Source organism: Hyperoodon ampullatus, assembly GCF_949752795.1.
Source record: "Hyperoodon ampullatus genome assembly, chromosome: 10".
NCBI lineage: Eukaryota > Metazoa > Chordata > Mammalia > Artiodactyla > Ziphiidae > Hyperoodon > Hyperoodon ampullatus.
The window spans coordinates 26,675,530-26,697,650 of NC_136923.1; the positions used below are offsets into that span (position 1 = coordinate 26,675,530).

The 22,121-nt window shown below is 43.9% G+C and overlaps 1 protein-coding gene across 1 annotated transcript in view; it reads right to left on the reverse strand.

Moving 5' to 3' along the window:
- The window catches only part of ATXN7 (ataxin 7), a gene marked incomplete at both ends in the record, with an annotated part of 86,154 nt that extends 64,394 nt beyond the window's left edge, over nt 1-21,760 (reverse strand). The window contains 2 exon segments of the mRNA XM_079712119.1: nt 21,139-21,207; nt 21,448-21,760. Coding sequence (XP_079568245.1) covers nt 21,139-21,207; nt 21,448-21,760 — 382 coding nt within the window.
- Nucleotides 21,761-22,121: the final 361 nt, after the last annotated feature.

Here is a 22,121-nt window from a genome sequence, read left to right on the forward strand (position 1 = left end):
CTGCATTTCTTTAAATGGGTTTGAGTTGTAGAACACTTGCAAACCAGATTAAGGTCATTACAAAATGATAATGTTTCCATTCTTTACTAAAGCATGAATATTCAATCGGGAGTCAAAGGGGCAAGGGAGAAAACTGACCAACCAGTCGAAGGCACAAAGTATGGGCTGAGTAGAACCATGAACGAAGAAATATCCTGCTCTTTTCCAGGAGAGACCTTCATCACTTTCATCATGTTAAATCTGAGGTTAATCTATCAACAAATATTTACCTAGAACCTACCAAAGGCAGTCCCCTTCTTTTCTACACAAAACCATACATGAGAAAGTCAAACAGGAGATCAGTGGGATCCTGTACTCGGCACCACAAGCCACAAAATTTCTAATTAGGTATCACCTTTGAAACCCAGTCTCTGGTGATATAGTTCTAGCTCTTTAAAGGTAAACACAGCAGTCCCTTGATCCGCTTAAGCCCACCTAACTGTACAACTGATGTCAATGCTTTTTGCACGCCTAATGATTTTCATCTGTTTAGGTTGTGAGGGTGGAGTTCCATTTTAAGAGAGGAATCTGTTGGTTAGTTTCTAAAGTCACTTGACATCATCCATGAAAATTTCTCGGACACCACATGGAGCTCTACCAGTAAGTCCTACACAGCCAGTTGTGTCACTGATGTCAGAACAGATGGCTGTTTCTACCAGATTAAGTAGTTGGCTTGCGTTTAAGGTCCTTCTTGTATGAAAAAAATCCATGTAATTAAACACCACAAACACAGGACAATGAAATGCTTACACTCTGAGACACTTGCAGGAACTGAGTCCAAATAAAGGAAAGCAATCAATACTCCATAATTATTTGTGTGCTTACTATGGTCTAAGCACTCTTTCAGGATGCTGAAGAGAGAGCAGTAAGCAAAACCCTGTCCTCATGGAACTTACATCTTGGCTGATTCACACCTCCCATTTCAAGCACATTTCAGATCAGTATGCACTGAATGACTGGTGAAATCAGCCACACTGCTTTTCTCTTTTGTGCCATCGTATAGTATAATTCAAATAACTTACAAGCACTTATGATACAACCCTCCTGTAAAAGTTTGAGACATATGTTTCTTATCACCAGCGTTAGAAAACTAGTTTGTACGGTGTACTCACTCATCTTTACAGTAAGCAAACTATAGTAAAGCAGTCAAAAAACCACTCAAACACACTGTGGCAGGGCAAAATAGGGACCACGAAAAAAACACGGCTGGTACCAACCTGTGAGAGACTGCACTGGTTTCTGTCCTGAGCTGTGTAAAGGTCCAAAAACCACGTGAAAGGCAGTTTAAGGGCATCATCACAGAACACTGGAAAGTGCAGGCTGCTCAAACGTTTGAGACTGTGTGTTTGAGGCACTGTGCTGAGTACTGGAAAAAATGGCCAGGTAAGAGAGCCTCTGCCCATAAAGAGGTTCCAATCTAGTTGCAAAGCCCAGACATACACAGAAATACCTCATTCCTTAGTTTCAAAGATGCCATCAAGTGTGCGTCAAGGCCAGCATTTGGGGAAGAATAAAAAAAATGTACCCTTCAACTTTATAATCCATTCTGATTTCAGAAAAAATGAAACATGAGAAAAATAGGCATCTTGGAATCGAGGATATACAGTAATAGCTACTCTGACACTTCATGGGTGCTGCTGTGCAATGGAAGTGAAACTCAGGATGGGGAGGGAGGGCTCCTCTTGGTAGCCAGCCCCAAAGATGCAGTTACCTGAGTGCCACGAGAGTCTCACCAAGGAACTTCATGCATGTGACTTCTACGGAGGGAGCTAGCACCCTTCCAGTACTCCAGCAACACAAACATTCATTCACGCATGCGCATTTTTATCAAGCATCTCCTACGCCTCAAACTCCGAAAAACACTCTACATGCCACGCACTAAGCAAGGGGCTTTAAAGCCATGGTTCTCGACTGGGGGCAATTTTGCCCCACGGGGACATTGGCAATGTTTGGAGACATTTTTCCGCTGTGACAACTGGAGGGGGTGGTGCTACTGGCATCCAGTGGTAGAGGCCACATGCTCCTAAACATCCTACAATGCACAGGACATTCCCCTACAACAGAGAATGATCTGACTCCAAATGTCAGCAACATTGAAACTGAGAAACCCTGCATTAACTAAAGCACCCTCAAAACGGCCCTATGGGGGAAACACTACTCTAATCCATGCCCACTTGCAAGGAAACTGAGGCCAGGAGGTATTACATAACTTGCCCAAGGTCATCAGTGAAGATATGGAGGAGGGACTGTGACCCAGGAAATGCGATGCTATGCAACAAGCATTAACACCCTGCGAAACTCTTAAAGTGATTACAGAAACCCAGAGAGGAAGTACTTAAAAAACTGAGTCACCAGGGCATAATACTCATTCACCCTCTCTTCCCTCAGCTCCCATCCAAAAGTATTCCCTTTCTGCATCTCACACAGGCCATCTCTCTCCCAGTGCTACCCCATCTCATCTTGATCTCTAGAAAGAGGTGCTTAAGTAGGATGACTGTCTGATCTCTAATTTCTCCATCCATTGTTCAGCGTGGTTCCCATAAGCATCCACAAAAACATCCCCTGCCCCCAGGAACCCAGAGAACCAGGCAATTCTTTCTCTCTGTGAACTCTCTTCCCAAAAGGGGAGAAACCTTGGCACGTGGTCCGCCAAAGAAGCCAGACTCAATCATAGCCGAGTAGGCAGGAGCGAAGAGGCTATGGGAGGTGGGAGGCTACCAGCTGGCAGGCAAATACGAAAGGACAGGATATAAAGGGGTGGGTGTTCAGATTTTCCCACCTCCTGGAGGAATTAGCCTTTAGCCTCTCAATACGAATGCAGTGTAGGCCATCAGCTGCCAGGGAGTTAGGACAATTGATGATTATGAAAATAAGGATGAATATCAGTAACTTTTTAAGCAGTAAACATGTGAATCAATTTTGAACCACCCAACTTCCAGTAACTTTTTTTTCAACCATTTTACCTTTTTTAAAAAAAACATTCTTTGGGAAAACTGAGGGTTCTATCTCAAATACAATACAAAAAAAAAAAAAAAAATCAACTAGCTGCTTCCTCCAACAGGTACCTGTGAGGCATCAACTTTATTATCCCTTCAGCAGGAACCATTACCCCCTCACCAGAAAGGTTATCTAACCAACTACTTTGCACAGATTTATTTCAATACCCAATAAAGAATATCATTTTATCAAGAGGGAGGACAAGGGAGATTACCACAGTCACAGGAAAATTATGGTTCCTCTTTTTTTGTGAAAAAAGAGTAGCTTAGACTACAGTCACTTAACATTCTGTTCCGTATTCCACCCCCAATCCTGATATGAGATATTCACTCATTGTGGACTTTCTCAAGGAAGGTGGAAAACAGCTTTTGCCTTCGTTTGAGACTGTGGAGGCCAGGGCTTAGCTGAGTAGGTGAAGAAAGTCAACGGTAATGTGACAAAAATTGTACCCCAGATTTTGTGTGGATTACAGAGCGAATCCTTAGGTATTTTGTGAACCTCAGATGATGAACCTTATTGTAACTGGAAGCCTACAACTGATTCTTCCCTTAACAACACTTTGAAGGTCAGACTGCATTTTCAAAACACGGAGCTCTAAATTTCCACAGGACAGACGACTGCAATCTCAACAGCCCAAAACTTGGGGAGTAGGAAGACAGGGAAAACAGCTGGATCCTGCCAGTTCCTTAAGGAGAGACAAACTCTCAGAGAAAATAACTGTGCCCCCAGCCATCAACATACTTTTCTGTCACCTAGATGGACTCTGACACTTGAAAAGCTTTTTCGGAGGGCACTTTGGCAGTATCTACTTAAATATACTCTACATTTGTTTATTCACTTAAGAAAAAAACAAGCAAATAAAAACTTCACTAGCATTAAGAAGCTTATAAAAGTACTTTAACTGGGGCACTGTTGGTAAAAGCAGCAAAACTGCCAACAGCCTAAATATCCATCCAGAAAGGTCAGGTTTACACAACCATACTATATTCATAATACAAAACACTGTGCAATAGTTTAAACAAACCTAGGCAGAGCTATACACAATGACGTGGGGAGATGTCCTGTGGATTAACACAGAAAGCACAATGCAGACATAAAGCCGGCCCAGGGGCCCAGGTGGGCTGCCCAGAAGAACTGATGCTGAAGCCTGGACCTGAGAGATGAAGGTCAGTTTTCCTTCTGTTGGGGAAGAGAGTTAGGGGAAAGAAGGAAGCAGGAGAGGGAAAGGGTGTCTGGGCAAAGGGGGCAGTGTCCCTACCCAGTGACAGCACAGAACCTGGAGGGAGGAGCTAAGGAGCTGAGAGGCTGGGGTGGCCTCAGGCAAATAGAACCTTATCCAGCAGCCACAGTAAGTAGTTTTAGCTTCACCCTAAGGGCAAGGGGAATGAGTGAAGTCGTTCAGCAAATAACACTATTAGGTGTGAATTTCACAAAGGTCACCCAGGCTGCCACTTCATGTCCTCAAGTCTGTCCCTCACTTGCCCTTGAGTTATAAACAGGTGCAGTTAACAACTTCAGGCAGGATTTATATCTGTCTATCTGAAATGACACAGGTCCACAAGGTATTACTATGAAAAACATGGCCATCTTCTCAGGTGGCCCACTTAAGACTCGTAACCTTTAATGTAGCCAGAATACTATGTTTTTTAATGAAAACTATAGAAAACAATACTGCTGTGAAAGCATTAATAAGCAAAACAAAAAATCTAGAAACCCAATAGGAAATTTTAAAAATATGTATCTTGAATATGGCAACTGGAACACAAAACCTGCTTTAACTACAAATACAATAATACTGGAGCCTTGCTAAGATCTTATAAAAAGACTCTGGGTACCTTCACTGGTAGTACTGAACACTATAACTACTGGATCATGAAGGCCTTTGAACATCTGCTGAAATGTATATTGTCTCCCCCTAGAAAATTGTACTTATGCAAATACAGACAATATTTTGCATAAATCTATGAAGGGGTTCAAAGACTGTGCACTGCTCAAGTTTGAGAACCCCTGATTCCAAAGCCCACGTATTAGTTCTTCATGTATCTGTTTCCACTTCTACATTCAAGGATTTTCTTCCCTCTGACACAGGTTTACCGCAGTCACTATTTACATCCATCACCCACGTCATGACATAAGATGAGAGACGTTAAAAGAAAGCAGGATTTAATGTGAATTATTTTCCTGAAATAAGACTTAGAGGGGTAGGGGGTCAATTTAAAGAAGGTGTGGTTATACAAAGGAGACTACCTAAACCGAAGATACACAGCCAAGAGTGTTGGAAACAAAGTAAAAAAAAAAGAGATGGCAACGATGTACTTTTTTTCTGAAGAGAAGGTAAAAAGGCTGTAAGGAAGAGGGAACCCTGACCGGGTGGGTCGGTCAGTGGCCTCACAGGCCAGGGAGGAGGCTTGTTTTCTGTAGTAAGAGAAAGTCCACGAGCGCCCTCTCTGGTCTTCAGGGACTCCTCCTTCCTGACACCCTAGTCAAAAAGCCAGACATCCTATAAGCACCAATTCCACACATGGGTATCCATAGCTACCACTCACCAAACCTTTGTCAGAGCTCAGTTACAATTTTGAGTAATTAAGCTTCATGTTTTCCCCTCCACTTTTTCAGGGGCTGCTTACAAGTAAATCATGGTAAGAACATTAGCAGTGGAAACTTCTGCCATACATTCCATTGATTTCCGAGCTCTTCTAGACCCCTGTTTCACTTTAACTCCTAGCAGTTCTTTGTAACGGCACTGCTCCACTCTCCACGCCTCGTACAGCACTCAGTAGCCAGACTCAACAAAATGAACGTGCAAGCTCTTACTATGTCTCCACAGAAGCAGCCCCCTGCCTAGGGCCTTAGAAGTTGGTACAAAAATCCTGAAGCAACAGGGGTGTGTTAGAACCACCCCAAATTTTAAACTGTGGGCTTGAAAAAGATCAGGTGGCTCTTCTTCCACTCTGGCTCCTCTCTTCCTTTGACAGTGCCCACATATAGACATAATCCTGGCCAAGGCCTTCCAGGGAAAGATGTGGAGGGCTGCATACAGAGGGATCTTACTACGAGATATGTTCATCAGGCAAATAAGAACTTGAGTGATGATGCCAAACCAACTGCTCAAAAGACATATTCCCTACTCGCTCCTTAATTACCTTTTCATAAAACTGACAGCACTTAAAATTTCCTGGGGATTTGAGAATAAAAATAAAAAACTTGTTATCTTTTTAAATGGAAGGAAAAGCTGTCTCTGAACAGGGGCTGCTAAATTTTACCAAAATCAAGCACTGAAGTCTGACCTCTCAAACTAATCAGCACTATTTGAAAGCCATTAAAATATACATTAAGACCTATTTTTCCTGTATAAAAAAAAAGAAACCCAAATTATGACAAATTTAGTCATAACCATTTCAAAACTCTAGATTCCTGCCAAAGGCTCCTGAACCAGTAATTCCCAGCTCCCGTGGATGAACAGGGAGCCACTAGGTCATCTCTCCACTACTTGTCAGTCACTTCACTGACAACAGGCTGTGTAAGCCCACTGTGTGCAGAGCAGCTGGGATGCTATGAGGGGCTCTGTGGCCAGGAAGAGCAGGCTGCCTGGCCTTCAAGCCAACTCCCATTTGCCTTGTGCCAACCATGGCACACGTAGGCAAGACCACCGTAACGCAACACGACCAGAGCAGAGAAAAAATATGTGACACAAAGTTTTGTTGTTGTAACCTATTTCCCTTTTGGGGAAGCACCACCAGCAAGACAGAGATGGGGGAAAAAAAGAATGAGTTCGTATCAATCAACTGAGCTACTTAATATCAACCAGGACGTGGTTTGGTGAGTGAGATAGTAAAAATTAGTGATTAGAATTTTCAAGAGTTTTTCAAGTTCTCAAACACTTTTCAAACGCATTTTGCCATTCAAATAAAATCGGTATGCAAACCACATAGCTATCAGGATTTGACATGTTTTCTTAATTCTTGAACACCATCTATCAAATTCTTGTTTTTAAGGAGCTCTTTTTATTTCAGAATTACTAGTGAGGAAAAACAAGAATTTTTGTGACATTTCTACAAGAAATTGCTGCATATTAGTGCTTCCCAACTTTACCCAGCATTTAATGAATACTAGAGTTTACCAACTTTATTAATCTATCTGGATGGTTTGGTTTTTAGATTATAAAAAAATCAGTTATTTTATTTGTTATCCTGCCATAACTCTTTCTTCAATGACAAGGTTATGATTCATGGATAGATTATAAACTCACACAACACAGATTATTCTCAGCAACAGCCACCAGCTTTTAAGAAAACATCTACCGAACACAAGATCTTTTAGAGAAATAGCCACTGCAGCTGCCAGTTAACAATGAAAAGCTCATGAGACATGGTGCTAAGTGAGATAAGAGGAATAGAAAGTGTAGCACACAAAGTCTACAGTAAACTCTGAGTCTGTCCTGAGTACAGTGGTGCATCAGAGAGACAGAAAAAGGCCTAGAAACAGGAATAAAGGGAAGGCAGAAAATAAATTTCCTATTCAGAGACTGAAAAAAGCACAGAGTTCATCTTGGGAAAGAAAACCCCAGTGATGTAACAGGAGGATTCGGGCACAGTGTCATTTATTCGTACATAACCAGTTATTCTAAAACCAAAACCATTTCTCTCTTCACAGCATACTGTTACTCAACCAAAAAGAGGGTGCTGGAACACTGGGAATAAAGATGAACAATGGCCTATCAAACTTTATAATCAACAGGGGAATGAATGTTATTGCAGTCAACACTATCAACCAGGGGCCAAAGAATATCATTAGTGGCTATTCTATATTGGTTTTCCCCTCTAGGTCAAATTTGCAAATTTAGCCGAAAGTTATGTAAAAACTTGCTGTGATAATTCCTTCCACCCAGCATTTATACCCCAAATCTAGCAGTAACGATCTATCTTAGTACTGGTGATGGCTTGCTTTATATCAACACAAGATACTAACATAGTTTTTGAAAAGGGCTATGAACCTATAGAGATGTGGAGGACTCCTTCAAGAAGGTGACGCCCCCGGGACTTCCCTGGTGGTCCAGTGGATAAGACTCTCCATTCCCAATGCAGGGAGCCCAGGTCTGATCCCTGGTCAGGGAACTAGATCCCGCATGCCGCAATGAAAATCCTGCGTGCCTAAACTAAGACCCGGTGCAGCTAAATAAATAAATATTAAAAAAAAAAAAAAAAAAAAGAAGGTGACGCCTGACTTGAAGGAAGGGGTGGGGGGCAGAGAGAGAGGGAAGAGCCCATGCAAGGGTTCAGAAGAGGGGAAGAGCCCAGCCTGCAAGAACAACTGGAAGGAGCCCGCATGCCTGAGGCCCAGGGGAAAACAGAAGGGGATGCTGGCTGGCCTGGCAGAGGCCAGACCAAGCAGGGTCTGTGGGTCGCAGTGAAGGGATTTGGATTTTCAATGGGCTACGAGGCCCTTAAGTGATCTGCCTCCCCAACTCCCTCCCAAGCCCTCAGCAGCTAACTTCTGCTGCTACACTCCCCTTACTCAAGCTCCACCAGTCCCCCTGACCCCCTGCTGTTCTTGGAGCCCTCCAGGACCTTCTCCTGCCACAGCCTTTGGATTCTCTGTTCCTTCTGCCCAAGGTTTGTCCACCATATCCACATGGCTCACACCTTCACACCCTGCAAGTCTCGTTCAGAGACCTCCTTCTACTCTATTTTAAATTGTACCCCTCCAACTTAATCCTTCTCCAGACCACCCATCAGCAACTACCGTATATATATTTCACTTTTTTTTTTTTTTTTTTCCCAGTACACGGGCCTCTCACTGCTGTGGCCTCTCCCGTTGTGGAGCACAGGCTCCGGACGCGCAGGCTCAGCGGCCATGGCTCACGGGCCCAGCCGCTCCGCGGCATGTGGGATCTTCCCGGACCGGGGCACGAACCCGTGTCCCCTCCATCGGCAGGCGGACTCTCAACCACTGCACCACCAGAGAAGTCCTATATTTCACTTTTTTTTTTTAAGTTGCTGCCTCTCGCCCACAAAAATAGAAACTCTGTGAGGGCAGCTCTAGACTGTTTGCTGTTTTTCTGAAAATTAGAACAATACCTAGCTCAAAGTAGGTGCTCAATTAATACGCACTGAATCAATGAATCAATGACTGAACACAAAGAAACAGACACCAATGAAGTGTGTTATGAGGGAGAAACTATCCCCCTTAGATTTTAAAGCTATATTTTGAAACCTCATTTCCTCAGCTTATGATTACCTATACCCCTGAGGATTTCACATAAGGAGGTAGGCTACAGGCCCCACTGGCCTTCAGCTTCTACCTCAGCCACTGCTAATTCAACATCCATATTACTACCATGGCAACCTTTCAGAGCCCACCCTCTGGACAAAGTACAGACCTCTTTTCAGGATGACTTCCCTCCTGGTGCATGGAGAGCTCCACCTCCTGCCCTCCAGCCCTCACCTTCCAGGACTGCAGCCAAGTTCCAGGCTCCCCCACCCCCTAGATATGCCCCCACCGCAGAGGCTGCTCCCATACCACACCAGCTAACTCCTCCTTCGTGGCTTAACAAAAGCTCCAACTCTCCCCTTCACCGCCTCCAGGAAGCCTTCCTTGCCTGACCACTGCTTCCCCACTCCGAGCTCTGACTTTACTCTCCCTCAAGTTGTTGAGATCCCTGATTTTCTGGGCTCACACTCCCACCCATCCAAGGCCTCACAGGTCTTGCCAGGAAGTTTCGATTTTCTTCTAAGCACCATGGGAGGCTTCTAAAGGCTACATAACTGCCCATTTACTTGGGTAACACCTTCCCATCAGCCCTGTCTAGATACTTTAAGAAAAAGCCATACAAAATTCTTCTTCCTACCCACACTCAACTGATAACCTCCTACGTTCTCTTTTACGTCACAGAAATGACAGGAAAGAACTCCCTACCTTATCTTCCCACAATTCCACATCCCTACCTGCAACTGATCCACATGCTCCTCCTCTCATTACAACAGAATAAAGTCTCTGATTCAACCCAGAACTGACCCATCCACCTGGGCTGTGATCCCATGGCCTTTTCCCATCACAAGGTATTATCCTCGTGATAATCCATTTTCTCACATGTGATCAATTACCTTTCACTCCTGGATCATTTCCAGTGGCAGACAAATGTGCCCTAATACTATCCAAAATAAATAACATGAAACGAAACAAAACACACCTTCCCTTTATTGCCTTTTTCTATGCCCCCATCCTGCTTTTAACTCATTTCTCCATTCTCTTTAAAGCAAAACCCCCTGAAGACCTGCCCCCACTTGCCCTCTCCACTTCTCCAGCTCTGGTCATATAGCTCCCCTCCAATCAGGCATCTGCCTCCCTGACTCTCCTGATTAAGGTCACTAACGACCTCCACACTGCCACAGCCAGAGATCAATTCCCTGGCTTGGCTTTACTCTATTTCACAGCAGCACAGGACACGAGCCATCACTCCTCACTTACTGTGTTTCTTCTCTGGAATCCTCCACCACCACACTCACCTGGTTTCCCTCCCCCCTCACTGGTGACTCCTCACCCCTCCTGCTGATTCCCCCTCACCCACGCACCCCCTTAATGAGGGCTCAGCCACTGGCTCCCTTCTTTTCTTTACTGACACTCACACCTGAGAGGAACTCACCTGTCTCCCAGCTTTCCATGCCCTCTGTACAGTGATGACACAGACTCATCCAGTGCCTCCAACCCAGGCTGCTCCACTAGCTCCGGGCTCTATATTCAACTGCTGTATGAGGATGCACAGTGTGGCCAAAAACACAGCTCCTGACCCTGAGTCTCCTGATTTTCCACCATTCCTCAGCTCATTAGATGGTACGACTCAGCTGCTCAAGCCTTAGATTCCAATCCATACTTCTCTCCCTCATCCACATTCAATTCTTCACTAAATCATCAACTCCAGGGTGTAGAGAAAAGGGAACCCTCTTACACTGTTGGTGGGAATGTAAATTGATACAGCCACTGTAGAGAACAGAATGGAGGTTCCTTAAAAAACTAAAAATAGAACTACCATATGACCCAGCAATCCCACTCCTCTACGCATATACCCGGAGAAAACCATAATTCCAAGAGATACATGCACCCCAATGTTCACTGCAGCACTATTTACAATAGCCAAGACATGGAAGCAACCTAAATGTCCATCAACAGATGAATGGACAAAGAAGATGCGGTACATATATACTATGGAATATTAGCCATAAAAAGGAACGAAGAAAAAAAAAAAAGGAACGAAACTAGGTCATTTGCAGAGAGGTGGATGGACCCAGAGTCTGTCATATGGAGTGAAGTAAGTCAGAAAGAGAAAAACAAATATCGTATATTAACGCATATGTGTGGAATCCAGAAAAATGGTACAGATGATCTTATTTGCAAAGCAGAAACAGAGACACAGACGTAGAGAACAAATGTATGGACACCAAGGGGAAAAGGGAGGGGGCTGGGATGAACTGGGAGACTCTGGGATTGACAGATACACACTACGATGTATAAAACAGAGAACGAATGAGAACCTTCTGTAGAGCACAGAGAACTCCACTTAGTGCTCTGTGGTGACCTAAACAGGAAGGAAATCCAGAAAAGAGGGGACATATATACGTATGGCTGATTCACTTTGCTGCACAGCAGAAACTGACACAGCAATGTAAAACAACTACACTCCAAAAAAAAAAAAAAAAAACCAACTCCACCTCCAAAATACATCCTTAAGAGGACAGCCTTTCTGCCTTGCCAGCGCCATCACCAGGATCTAGCCACTATCACCTCTCACCTAGTTGACTGGTCCCTATACCCTCGCCCCAGTCCATCCACCATCCAATAGCCAGTGGTCTTACACATCACAAATTAGACCAGGCCACTCCCTGCTGAAGCTACTACCCCCCAGTAGGCTCTCATTACACTTCGGATAAACCCAAATTCCTAACCTTGGCCTCTGTTATCTGACCTTTGTTAGCCTCATCTCCCTCCACCCTGCTCCATGCCCACCTCAGAGGCCGCATACTTGCTTTTCCCTTCTGCCTGGAACACTCTTTCGCCTTCTTCCACATGATCCAGTGGCCACTTCCTTCTCACCATTCCCATCTCAGTTCAAATGTTAAAGCTCAGATAAGCCGTCCTTGATCATGTTAGCTTGAACCCCCCCTCCTCCACCGCCAACTCATTAGCCTACTTTATTGACTTTACAGCACACAATGTCCTTCAAAAATGTTTGTGTATTTATTGTGTCTCGCTTCACGGAAGGGCAGGGGCTCTTTCTAACTTGTGTCACCCTATCCCAACACCCACAAGAGAACCTGGCACTTAGTGGGTAACTCCATCAACACTTGCTAACCAACTGCCAGACAGGACTGTGCCTTCTTGTTTGCAGTTATACCCTTGGACTCTAACCCCACAAGAGGCACAGAGAATGTGCCTGTGAAATGTCTGTGGGATAAAAGCAAATGAACAAAGGCAAAACAGCCAGAGGATTCTCAAGGCAGGAATCATGGCTGGACAAAATATTCTGAGGCCTGCTGAAGGACAGAGTCTGGACCTTGACAGGAAGTGAAATGACCAGGCTGGCAAATATGAGTCCTGCCTGTCAGTAAGCGCCCAAGGTAGTTACATGGGTGTCCCTGATCAGGTATGAATTGCCCTAAGTCCAAATCCTGTAACTGAAGACTCAGAATTGGCCTAGAGTGGGATTACAGAGAATGATGGCTACATACTACCATTAGTAGGGAAAAAATTAGAAATTAGAAATTATTAGCAGAATCTTTACAATGAATATGTACTAACTTCAATAACAATTTTTTTCCATTGAAACATATCTGTCTATATAGTTTCCAAAGAGAACAAGGTCATTTAAATGGAGAACTGCTTCAAATTTAAATGGAAATTTCCTAGAATTGAAAAGGCAATTTTTAAAATTCCCTCATCAAGCAGAAAACCCCGTGACTACCACCACACATACATAAAATCATAAAATAGTAGCCTCAGTTATTTCTGACCCATTTCCCAACTTAGTGAGGATGACTTTATTCTGGTGGCTGTAATTTACCTTTCTTGCCCAGAAAAAGAGCTTTGTAAAACATTCTAAGAAACACAAACTACAGGCTTCCAGGAGAGGAGCAAGTGCAACTCTGTACAAGCAGGGGAAAGTCAATCCCCACACTGGGCTTCCCTCTGCAAGTCTAGAGACTGACTAAAGGAGGAAACAAGCAATGTCAACTCCCCCTTCTCATTTTCACTACAGTCTGTGAAAGCTGGGAGCTTGGGTACGTTTGCTATGCTCTGTTGTCCTGAGCACACTGAGGTGTCCCCTCCCTGCCTACAAATTGCCTGCAAAAGGAAAACTGGCATTTCACTTCCTGTTGCTCCCGAGAGTCCTAGCAAACCACTTGATTAGAGGCACGCTCGTGTCACTGCATTTTCATGATTGACAAAAATAATAAAATTAGCAAGTAACGTTTATTGAACAGTTGCTCTTCCAGACATTATACGAAAGGCTGAAACCGTATTATACCATTTCATTCTCCCGGTCACTATGAGGTACTACTGTACTACGATTCCCATTGCACAGCTAAGTCAACTGAGGCTTAGCAAAGCTATGTAAATCTTTCTCAAGTTACTCACCTACTAGAGCTGCGATTTGAACCCAGGTTTGTTTAACTCCAGAACTGGAGTTCTCAGTATAGCCTGTATTTAAAGTTATCTTTTGCAAACTTAGAAAATGGAACCCCGTTTTCTGCATAACACCTACTAGGGTTACAAGACAGACACTCAGGGAAGCTGATTTAAAGCAGTGATTATCAAACACCAAAATACACACTGATCTCCAAAAAGTCCACAAGGAAATGTGAAAAATAAGGACAATGCAATGAGTCCTTCCCAAACCTAAACTTTCTTCAAATTTAAAGGATTGTCCTTTATTCTAAAACAATGGCCCTCACATTTTTATGATGATAAGAATTATATGTTATAATGTCTAATTATATACATTATAAAATGCTAGCAACCCTTTGTTTGGTCCCCAATTTATTTAAGAAACTTTCTGGTTTGAAATATAAAAGCCTGGGACCACTGGTTAAACGCATTCTTTGTTTTTGTTTTTTTTTCAAACTGCCTCACTGGAGTTCAGGATTGTGGAAAACATCTGTATAACCTGGGATGGGAATATTTTCTGTTTTTAAGATTATGAGTCTAATTGATAATGAACTATTACTTTCTCCTTGCCATAAGCTTACATACAAGAGAAAAAGTATTTGATGTTAGCAGGGCCTTTATCACAAAGAGGAACAAGAATACTTCATCTAGTTTTACGTTATAAATGCCTGAAATGCAAAAATCATTCTTCTCCTTCTTCTGCTCATTTATAATAATCCCTGCTGTACAAGATGAATATAAATGTAATCTTCTGCCTTCCTCTCAAAAGTACAGTAACTCCAACTGTTAAGTCTACTAACAGGCTTCTTTTTCTTCTTAGAACTTCAATGAAAAAATACTTTAATAATCAGAGGAGCACATTTATTAAAAATACTGCCATAAACTTTGAATATCAATGTGATTAAAAGCAATCTTGCACTGAAATGCTATTTAAACAGTGGAATTTCACTTCTTTTTTTTAAAGGATTTTTTTTTAATGGTACAAATCCCACATGATTGTGTTTGCTATCCACTGCAACTTTAGCTTTCATTTAAATCTTTTTTTAAAAGCCAATTACTTCTAATGCAAACTGTGCATACTTCCCCTCCCCCTCAAAAAAAGATTTTACGAAAGAACTGCTAAATACAGCATATAGACTGCTGTAAAGCACACCAAAGAAAGGGCTCTTTATCTCTTTACTTAAAGAAAAAAAAAATTTTTTTTTTTTTAAAGTCAGTATTTCTAACCAAAGATAAGGAAAACAAAGGTCACAGCAACCTGTTCCGGCTCATGAAAAGCAGGTGCACATTCTGGAATGAGCTCAGCACAGCAGACGGTTAAGCATGTGAGCTGTGGAGTTAGGCAGATATGGGTTCCAGGGTCTCTTACATGCTTTGTGTTCTTGGTGAGGTAATCTCACTTCTCTGGGCCTGTTTCCTCATCTGTAAAATGGGGATAATGGTAATACCTAGATCATACGACAGCTGTGAAGAATACATAAGGTAAAACCTATGCTGACAAAGAGTAAAGGTTCTCACTGAACTTGAGCTGTCCACATACATGTAGGAATATCGTGAGATGTGGACAGGAGGAAGCAGGATGTTGTTATAAGGGAAAAAGCAGACCGCATAACATGTAGGTCATACTCAATAATGAGGCATAAATTCCCCATGCTTCCCTCCTGAGATCAGAGTTCACAAGAACCAATCAAAACTGTAAATGGAGTACATTCAGCTTGGAAGCCCCTTGCTACTACAAGAAACGTGCATGGTTTCCTTTACTGAGAAGCCTTGTGGGTTGAAGAATTCAGCATGGACTGTGCCAGGTGTGACACTTCCCAGCAAGCACAAAATCAAAGATGAGAGATCAAAGGATTCAGTATGCCCTCTTTATAAACCAAAATGTAGATGTGTTTCCTGGTGAATCTGCCTTGTAAGTCAAGTTCCAAGGCCTCCAACAGGGCTTCAGCTTCTCTAATCCAACTCAAGGGCAGAAATTCTCAAGAATCTGTGTCAGGTACCCTTTTGAAGAAAATTCCATGAAAGTTCTAGATTCCTTCTCCTGAGGATTTACATACTATACAGGAGCTTAACAGAAGCCAAGCCCCATCCTCACAGTCAAAGGCTCTGGGAAGCTGGGACAGTAACAGCTCTGTTGATGTTCTATATTTGCATTGCCCAGAAACAGGTATATGCCCTAGAAAAGTGGCAGGGAATGAAAAAAGTGACAAAAATAGGAACCTTTTTACACAAACCCTTATACTCTCACATGTATCTCCTTCTAGCTCAACATATTTCTTCAATGTTGAATTAACTTTGGGTTTAATAGTGGTTTTTACTATTTTGAAGATTCTCCCCCTCAAAACAGAAAGTTCTAGTAGAATCACATTCTGCAGAAAGAATGGCCCTTCATTAACCAAGAAACCCATTAAAACAGGGATGGCAAACTTTTTCCGTAGAGTCGGATGGTGAATTTAGTGGCATGTATGGTCTCAGTCGCACCTAACTCAGCTCCACGGTTCACTGCATGGAGAAAGCAGCCACAGACAGTCAGTAGATGAAGGGCTGTGGCTATGTTCCAATGAAACTTTACTCATGGACTCTGACAGCTGAATTTTACATATTTTCCCACAGGTCATGAACTGATCGTCTTCTTTCGAAAGTTTTTATTTCAACCATTCAACAATGTAGAAAGCATTCTCAGCTAGAGTGCAGTTTGCGGTAAAATAGCTAAGGAGCCACACTCAGGGGAAAGAATCTTTCCTTAGGAGTGTCTCTCTAGGTCTACTGGGGCTCTCACTCCTGGGTTAGCGCCGACTTTACAGGTAGAAAGTTACAAACAGGAACTGTCAGCAAGGACAATGCCTACTGCAGCCCTAGCACTCATCCAGGGAGTGTCAGGTGTGGGTGATCTGCAACCAAATCATCCGAATGCTCCTTAAATGTATGCTAATGCGATTCTGAACTTGGATCGCACTGACTCCTGTCTGAGGCTTAGTTTCGGTCTCTGCTTGAGATGTCGGCCAACGGCAAGCCCTGCCACCTGCAGAACCCTTACACACTCATGGAGGGGATCACAAATGGCAGCTGGGCTTGCCTCAAAAGAAGGCGCAGAGTACAGGAAGGCTCCATTTTGCAGGAGACAAGCTTAAGTCCGTGCAAGCATAAAAAAGGAAACCAAAAGAAATATGATGTCTGGGACATGTGGGGAGTTCAGTAGAGATGAAGCAAGATGGGGAAGGGACTCATTAGCTGTTTAAGCTGTAGGAAAGATATAAGGAGGCTCATTAAAATACTGTCTCTATATTTGTACATTTCAAATTGTCCAAAGGAAAAGTTGGGGGGAAAAACATAAGAGAAACCCTAGAGAAAAACAGAAGTGCTCTTTACTTCAGAGAGAAAGTTTTATGTCTATAACGTAGTTACTTTAATCGTCTTTGGCACCAATACCTAATTTGTTTTCAGTTAACTCACTATGAACAATTTTTTTTCCCTAGGAAAGAAAAAGGTGGTATTGTTATGTTGACTCAGTCCGTGTTGACTGAGGCTACCCATCTTCCTCGTCTGTCTTTTTTTTTTTTTTTTAACCTAGCTGCCTGTAGATGCCAACCAACCTCTCTTCCATCTTGCCCTAGGCTCAACTATGTCCCTGTTATTTTGACAGGGAGGTCAACTGTCACCAAGTGTGGATATCCTCTAGGTTGCCATCCTACTCCCTTGCCTAAGTATCAGAGATAAGAGAGGTGGTGTCCTGTCTGCACTCTTTCTGGAAAGTGTAAATGGAGTGCTAAACTCAGGACAGAGACACAGGAAATGCTGAAAGACAGTCCCTGGCCTCCCCTGGGGCCAGAAAGTGCATCTCACCACAGAACAGGTACCTTTTTTTTGAGTCACAACACAATGGAAAACTGGTCATTTGAACTCTTCAGTCTTCCTAGTAGCCCAGTTCATTCATTTTGGGGGCAAATATTTACTGAACACAAACAATGTGCAGGAGCTCAATATATCTTGGTCAGTAAGAAGCCTGTCCTCTGGGAGCTTGCACTCTAATAAAAGAGCCGTCACATAACACACACTTTCAAATGGTGATACAGAGTTTGGAGTAAGGAAAAGTACTGGGTACTTTGATGTTGTGTAAGAAATGGGCGCAAGAGAAGTTAGGAATGACTTCCCAAAGAAAACGTCATATTTCCACTGCTGACTCCCACAATAACACTTTACATTTTGTTTCAACTTGCTGTGAAGTTAAGGCATTTAATGTTTTTATTTTTTAAGGCTCCCTACATTTTCAGGTACTAATATGGAAACCTTAGTCAGTTACTCATACCAATTAATTTTGTCTAAACATTACTTTGTTAAACCTACAATTTCAAAAATCACCTTTAAATAAAGGTAATTTTCTTCTGAGTTTAGTCTTTGAAAAAGTTAAAAATGTATTATCAATCTTTTTCCACTAAAACCAAATGTGCCATCAAATAATATTACAAATTACAGAATAAAACAATCAAGGCAATAAAAATGTGAGGATGCAGATAAAAAATAGGCTGACCTCTGAAAGATAACTGAAATTTTATCCTAACATTTACCTACTTGAGCTACTAGGAAAACAGGGGGATTAGCTAAACCACAAATAATCTCACTTCCATCTAAATCTATAGTTCCGACCTCTCCCAAAGCATTGACCCCTGGGCAGTCTCACATGAGGAAACTGGTCAAAATAAGCTATAGGAGCAAAAAGAAAAACAGAGAAAAAGAAAAAAGGGCAGGGATCCTAGCTTAGCAGTTTTGAATTTTGGGGGTAGAGATATGTGAAGAATCCTTGAGAATCCAAGAGAAGCTGGGAACACTTGTCCTGAAAGTGGACATACATACTATTTTGCATACAATTTCAGGGGAACTATGACCCCCTGAAGCCCATTCAAGCCCCAGGTTAAAAACCTCTGACCTTGACAAATAGCAAATTAGGAGATCAGGTCTAAGATTACCAGCATTTAAAAGGGTTGAAAGGAATTAGTATGTGTAAAGTCATTTTCCATAATCTAATTTAATGTCAACCCTTATAACAACCATGGGAAGTAGGTGTTATCATCTTTTACAAAGGGGAAAGCTAAATTCTGAAAGGTGAAATGCAACATTAAGCAACTTAATCTTATACCCAGGTTTCCAACTCTTAGATGCACAATTGTGAACTGGAGAATTCAAAACGTCTGGCCAATATTCCTAAATATCCTCCAAGATGAGGAGTTTCTGACTGAGTGCTTCATTCATGTTATCAATTTATCTACATATTTCTTTCCAATTTAACTTTGTTGACAAGAGGAATTAGTATAAATTGAATTCCAAAACACGTTTTCTTGGTAGGAGATAATCTCAACCAAAGACAAAGGATAACTGTCTAATAATTTGATAGTTTAAAAATGTATCTTCATTTCTTAAACAGCCTGACATGAACTATTTGTTAGAAAAACAAAGGTCCACTGTGTTAGGTGCTGAACATCCTTATGCTTGGATTTTTAAACTGTCCCAGAAAATCCACAAAGTCACAAATGAATCAAGAATTGACTGAGTTGAAAAACTTCAGTCTCTACTCAAAACAGGCAGGCAGAGTTCAGCCATCCTGGCTGCTTCAGCATCCTCTGAATGATTAGAGCAGCTTACAAAAAAATGGCGCCTCTAACAGTCACAAATAATTTGATAGGTCAGAAACACACACAACCAAATAATCTATGAACGCTTTGTGCCTAAATAAAGTAATTAAGAGGTCCTAGATCTTCTTGGTAAAATCCACTCATGACTATGTCCCAGCTGAAAATAATAAATACAGCAAAAAGTGGGTCCAGGCAACTAAATTTGGTTGGGTCTCAATCCAGACCAAGTTGCCCAGTGAAACACTAATACACTTACTCATCCTCTATAGGGGAATTACCAATAATTAGCACCCTGTATTCACACAGATTTAGAAACCCTTTATGAGAAATGCATCCACACCCAGAGAAAGAAACTAAGAACAGGAGCGGGTCAGGTCCTCTAAAGCTCTACTCCAACTGCTTCCTATGAGTTACCACCTAGTGATTTTAATTTTTTTAAGCCCAGGCGGGCTGCCAATTCAACACTAAAACCGGACTAACAACTGATTTTTCCTATTGCAACACTGCCAGCAAGTCTTGTGCTTTCCCTCTTTCCTTCGGTCTCAAACAGCAATTCTCATTCTCAGAAATCAACTAATTTGCTCTCTAATCTGTTCCAATTGGAAGCTCTCAGAGAGCTGCCACTGGTATTACTCTTCCTCCTAGTGCCAAGAGGCCAACAAATGGCCAGTTCAAAAAAACCAAAACAGTGAACGTGGAGGCAACACAGGCACTAAAAACAAGAAGTAACTGTGGAGACAGAATAACAATGGGCCAACTCTGGACTTTAAAATATTCCACTTGCCAAAGTTGTACCTATTCTTGGGCCCCTGACAATAACTATACCAAAATACATGGTCACACTGAGAATTAAAATTGCACTGGGAATATAAACTCAGTATTTTGGATACCAAAGCTCACTCAAGTCCTTGTCCATACTGCTACTGAAGGAATCGCTTGAACTGAACCTAAAATTGACTGGGCTTCAGAAGTCCTTTCTGACCACAGTGTGCCAGGGCCTAGCAGAGGCATTAGACAGCAAAGGTGACTATTCGCAGACAAAGAAAATCTGAAGTAAAGGTCTGACAGATCCTAGATACCTGACCTTTCATTTGGAGGCACACTTTTAACTACAGTTATTTCCCTAGAGTACCCTTCTACCAGTTTTATTAAAAAACTGACCAATAATTAGACTCTGATTTCACTAGCTAAGAGCACTAAAGGCTTGTTTCACCACATAAAATTCTTCACCCCCACCGCCTCGCTGATTTTGGCAGCTCAAAAAAAAAAAGAAAAGAAAAAAGAAATCCGACCAAGAGCTCCTCAGTTGTGATGACCCTTTTGATGAAACTCTGTAACTTAAATCCCCTAGAAATAGGCTGCACAGGTAAAGTGTCACCTTTTTTAAAGTTCAAAATTCATTTTGATTGTCGGCAATAAATTTCAGGTGGCAAGGTTTCCTTTTCAGAGCCCCCTAAAACATTCGTGAAAAAGCTTTCGGAAGCTGAGAATTCCTCCACTCCTCTTGTTTCTCCATAAGGGGGTCAGACCTGAAGGGATCTGGGTTAAAATCACTGCTGCTCCCCAGCGCTCATCACCGAGCGCCGCTCAAACTGCACCCAGCCAGGCCTCCACTGAAGGGTTCCTGACGCTCCCCGTTACAAGAAGCCCCCGGAAACGGGATTTTCCAAACGCGCAGTCCTCCCCCTTCTTCCTCAGACAGCATCCTCGCGTGCGGGGGCGGAGCGGGTCAGGTGGGCTCGAGCTCCCGCCCTGGTTAGCCGGCCGGGATACTTCCCCTAGGCTTGCACAAACTCCTTCAGGGGGCTGGACTCACCTTCGCGACAGAGCCCCATGACTTCGCGGTTTTTCCCAAACTCCTTGAAACTTTCGTCCAATTCCGTCCCTAGGAGATACACACACACAGGAGGAGGGGAGAGGCAGGTCAGTGGCCGGGAGTGTGACGCACGCTCACGCACGCACGGAGTAGGTGCGGGCACCTCCGCGTTCCCCAACCGAGCGATAGCATCTCTGACCCCCGAGGGGGCGGGTCACGGGACGGGGGAGGGGAGAAGGGTCAGACGACGGGGGAGCGGGTGTGGGGGAGCGGAGCGGGGGTGGGGAAGAGGAAGGCGTGGACACTCACCGTCTTTCCCAGGAAGTTTGGAAGCTTCGACCCACAGATTCCACGACTGTCCCAGCATCGCTTCGGGACTGGGCAGGGGCCGGCGCTCCCCGACGGTCGCCATTGCGGTGGCGGCCGAGGTGGAGGCGGCCCCGGGGCCGCCGTCCTCCGGCCGTAGGCGCCGCGGCGGCGGCGGCGGCTGCCGCCGCTGGGGCTGCGGAGCCTGCTGTTGCTGCTGCTGCTGCTGCCGGGCAGCCGCGGCCGCTGCTCCGCCCGCCGCCGCCGCCGCTCGGCGCGGCTCCCCCCTGACGTCATCCGCGGCCCGCTCCGACATTCTTTCCGCTCCTACAATGTAACAAAAAAAGGGGGGGAAAGAGTCGCGCGGGGGCCGCTTTTAAGGAGGCGCCGGGGAGTTCCGGCGGCGTGCGCGGCCCGCGGGCCGGGTGGGGCGCGCTGACAGCGCCCCCAGCCGCCCAGCCCCCCAGTTTGTCTCCTCCCGGGCCACCCCCCGCCCCAAGCGCAAAGTCCGCTGCGCGGGCTCGCTTTCGCTTTCGACTCCGGCGCCCCTCGGGGGAGGGGACAAGCGCCGGCGACCCGTCACCGCGGCGCAGGGTCCCCAGCCTGCCTCCGCCGCGGAGAGCCGGCGCGGAGGCCGGCGCCCCGAGCTGCCTCCGCCCCAGCCCCGCGCCCCGCCG